Raw genomic sequence first — 4314 nt, forward strand, 5'->3', positions numbered from 1 at the left:
GACATGATATACTGGCAGGCCTCACCGCACAGGTTTGCATTTGAATATGGAAAACGTAATATGGCGCTATACGCCACTATAAAACAGCATTTAGATTTTTTTTTGTTTGCGTCACCTGCCTAAATGGACTTCAAAAACGGACAGTGAACCGTGCAATAATCGCAGTAACACGTATCTTCTTAAATCGAAGTTTTATCTTCATCCAACTCACTCATTGTACTTGTCACGCGCAGATACTTTTCAAAGAAACGCTGACGTTTCGGGTTGGTCTGGAGCCATATTTTCAAAACAAATTTCACTTGACCAATTTAAACAGTTGATTAAATCTGCTCAATAACCCTGCAGAATCATTCTATCGTTGATGAGAATCACTAATAGAGCAGAACATCAGTGAATCCTGCTTTCCTGCTAGATTTTACACCGACTGCAGCATCTGTCACAGGCGACTTTTTATCAGCTTATTTCACGCGCACTCAAGCAGTACACAACGCAATTCACTATTCCGAAAAAGAACTGATATCTCGCTCTCACAGCCGTTCCGTAGGTTCAACGTCCATACACAACATGACGTATGCATAATTCTGAACTGCGTAAGAAACGTTTTGAGCTTTCTCTTGTGATTCTGTTCACCCAGCGTGCAAATCTTTTTATCCACCTCAAACTGGCAGTCTAGTTAGAGCTTCGCACACCTGTGTAGGTGTCCAAACTTTGACCTTCATCTCCTTATTGCTTGAGATTTTCCATGACATTGAGGTGCTTCTGATGATATTCCTACCTAGGGCGATTTCGTACTTCAAAACATGCAAAATTGACCGATTTTTCTGGACACCTTTTTAAACAAATTTACGTCCAACCTATGCACTCCGGGGCTACTTAAGTATCCGTTTTTTCCATTACGGATATTTGCGACTGATTGCTGAAATCAGGAAATTTCATAGCAAACTTCGGTCTAGATCCAAGTTCTTGTCAACTTGCAGTAATAAGAAGGTGTGAAAAAACTGTAAAAACTGAGACCTTATACAGCATCAGGAGGCGACACGTTCCACGAAGATAAGAAAGATATTCAGTCAAAACAGGCAAACTTTAAAAGTCAGAGGATAAATTGGCTGCCTCAAGAAGGCTTCCGCGTGGAGTTGTTTCTCATCCAACAATAAAAGGATTGCGGAGAAGAAATCTAGTTTTATGGTCACGACTGCATTAAAACTGGCTGAAAACACCAAAACACTACGGAAAGCACCGCAAAACACCAAATAATGTGGAATATGCTCAACCCTACCACTGTGGACTTAGCTGCATAGATTTCTAAAAACTGCAAACGAACCGGTGTGGTTCGAGTTTCTCACATTCGGCATCATTCAATCTCACCAATTTCGATGTGTTCTAAAATGACCAGACGCCATGAAGTTCAAGGCGTCTCCTTAGCAACAGAGTTTGTAAACTTCTCAAATCTCCCCTCCAATACATCGGCAATGTGGCATTGCGTTTCTCGTATATTGTGTTCATGCTGGAACATCAAGGATCTAATGCATATTGCCGGAGAATTGCTGATGACCAAATAATTTTTCGGGTTATTCATCGATGGGTTATGAGCAAAAGTCGAAATATTAAATGAATATAATTCAACTGTTTTCCCCCTACCCCGCTCTCCCAAGTCAATTGCCATGGCTGCGCGGGTAACCAGTACGAATATTCTAACACCTTGAGGGTGTTCATCGCTTCATGGAATTAGGGTCCATGCTGGCAATCAGATTGTGAAGTTCCGGCACAAACTGTGAAGACGTTGGTACGTTGGTGATGCGCTGGGAAAGAATTCAAAGATCTCTGAGCATTTTGACATTTGGAATCTAATAGAGTAGAGCTGCTACGCAAGTGTCACTTTCGAAGGCGCTTCACATACTGCGGATATTGCAGAGAAATAAAAGCAGGTCAAAACAAGGGAATTCAGCACCCTCAAGGAAAGCGGGTTAACAACAATTAGGATGGATATTCGTCCTTGAAGAGTGATAGGCGGTCTGATAAACGAATCACGAATCTTGTACACAAATGAGATAACCAAAATATGAAAACTTCCAAACGATTGTAAGCTCTGGTTGTTATTTACTTTGATTTGGTAGTGGCAAATAAGTGTGTTGTGGGCACAATTCCTCTAAATTCAGAAAACATTGAAGGTCGTATAATACGTTTATAGCCCTTCAATTTAAAAAAAGTCAAGCAATAAATTATAAACTCTGTGCTCTAGCGCAAACAGAGAGGTAGATCAAAAGTTTGAAAAGGTGAGTATATGAGGAGGTCAGGATGATCACCCTCAAAAGCAAACAAGCACTCAACTCCACAAGGCAGGGTTCCAAAAAAACGTGTGCTTATCTTAGTCCAAATCAATTTAAATGTGTTGAATCATTTTGTGAGCCTTCCATCATAACCTCAAATATTATGAAGTTCAAAGAATCGCCTCATCCTGTCTTAGAACATGAATCGTTGTTTTTTTGGCACAGAGATGTAAACCATGGAAGCTTCCGAGTACTGTTTCTTGCAATTTGGTCAGCGAAAATCTTATTTCAACAACCCACCCTAACAGTGAAACGAACAATACATCAAGAGAGTTGAACTAATCTTCGATTACTCTAACATGGACCATTTATCAGACTGGAACCGAAAAATCCCATTTATAACCTCGCAAAATCACGTTGCCTTTTCTCAGATCCTTGGAATATCACTCCCTTCATGCGGCAGTTTCCGTCTTGAGAGATCTTGTATTCATTAATTATACAGTCTTGATGAATGACACAAACCGCTGGAGGTTTTCTCGGGGACGCTTCACGTCGGGCGGAGCAAAAGAGGAAATTGAACATCAGCATGGTGTTCAATTTGAATGATTCAGATGCTCCAGTGGAACTAGGCCGTTCTTCCGTGTGTTCATCTTTCTCTTGCACGTTTGCTGGATATTGACTAGCACCACAAAATGAATTAGCCTGCGTGCTTAGAATGGGTGACTCTACGCTACATAAATTCTCGTCAAGTTTGTCTTCATTTTCAAGCCCGCAAATCAGCATTTTGCTGCCTCTTTAATTCCCCCATGATTTATTGTTACCTGGCATCGAGTAAACGCAACCGATTCATCTGCATGGCTTATGAATATTCGCAATTAAATTATTTCAATGAGATCAAGTTTACCATTTAGAAACGGTATAAATTTAGCATTTCTGGCACGATTTTACGACCACTAACAGCATCAATTCATCATTCGGGCATCCTTGGAAACAGATAATAAGGTAGCAAATTGTTTTGTCTTATAGGTACCCAGTTCAGACATACAAGGTTCTATGCAACTTTTCCTCAATCCTAGTGCAGTCAGTGTGTTTGGCTAATACACATTTCCCGGTGTCTCCGGGTCTACGTTCAGTGAATTTCGCGGATAATTCAGAATATTGCTTTTAGAATGACGTTTTCTATAGAGGAAAATTTTGGTAGTTCAGGAGGCGAAGATGGTTACTAACTACTCTCCCCAACAGCGCACAGTTGATGTCACTTCGATTGGTGATAGAAAGTTTGTAGTAAAATTGCCCGGCTCAGCAAACAAGCAAACGACCAGAAAGACGTTTGTTCAAAACGAACCGGCGACTCGCAACTACGTGTTTATATTTTGATCATCTCTCTCCACAGCACAGGACGATATCTTACGGGCTGCTTCGAAAGCAAATCAAAAGTGAACTCTACTGGATAGCACAAAAGCATTGTTTTTCCTAACATTTCTTTCACCGACATCAAAACCTCCGCTATTTATAACTCCTGATCGCCAGTGGCTTTAAACTTCGTTTCCCTTGTCATTGACCTGCCATCTGATTTCAAATTTCGCACTCGCGGACTGCTTTGGAAAAGCTTACCTTGTATCTGAAATCATCTGTTGCATAACGGGTGGGTTTTTTTCCACCGCCAGATATTTATGGCTTTGAAACCAACTGAAACCAGTCAGGCGCAATTCAAGTGTAATTTTCACAGAAATATGGTTTAACCTAGTGTTCACAATTCTAAATTGTTGTGGGTGATCCCGCTGAAGTGTGGTCTTCCCGTCCTTTGCATGAACTTACATGAAAATTGCTGGATTCAACTCTGTTTTATCAAATCGCGTCTTGGTTTGAGAACACAAAACGTTGAAATATTCTGTGACAAAGGGTATACCCTCCCAGTCATCTTCCACGCTTCCATATATAGGTAGTTTTTGAGTGCAAGTATCAAGCCTAATTGCACATCACGTTTGACCATAACACTTGCTTGAAGCGATCGATGAGTCGGAAATGACTAATGACAATGAACAGC

At 40.8% G+C, this 4314-nt stretch overlaps 1 protein-coding gene across 1 annotated transcript in view; it reads right to left on the reverse strand.

Annotated features, from left to right (window-relative positions):
- Positions 1 to 3050, reverse strand: part of T265_10477 (hypothetical protein) — a gene marked incomplete at both ends in the record, with an annotated part of 9582 nt that extends 6532 nt beyond the window's left edge. Inside the window, one exon of the mRNA XM_009176859.1 lies at positions 2671 to 3050. Coding sequence (XP_009175123.1) covers positions 2671 to 3050 — 380 coding nt within the window. The remainder of the gene's footprint in view (positions 1 to 2670) is intronic.
- Between the last annotated feature and the right edge of the window lie 1264 nt (positions 3051 to 4314).

The sequence above is a fragment of the Opisthorchis viverrini genome, assembly GCF_000715545.1.
Source record: "Opisthorchis viverrini unplaced genomic scaffold opera_v5_372, whole genome shotgun sequence".
NCBI classification, from domain to species: domain Eukaryota; kingdom Metazoa; phylum Platyhelminthes; class Trematoda; order Opisthorchiida; family Opisthorchiidae; genus Opisthorchis; species Opisthorchis viverrini.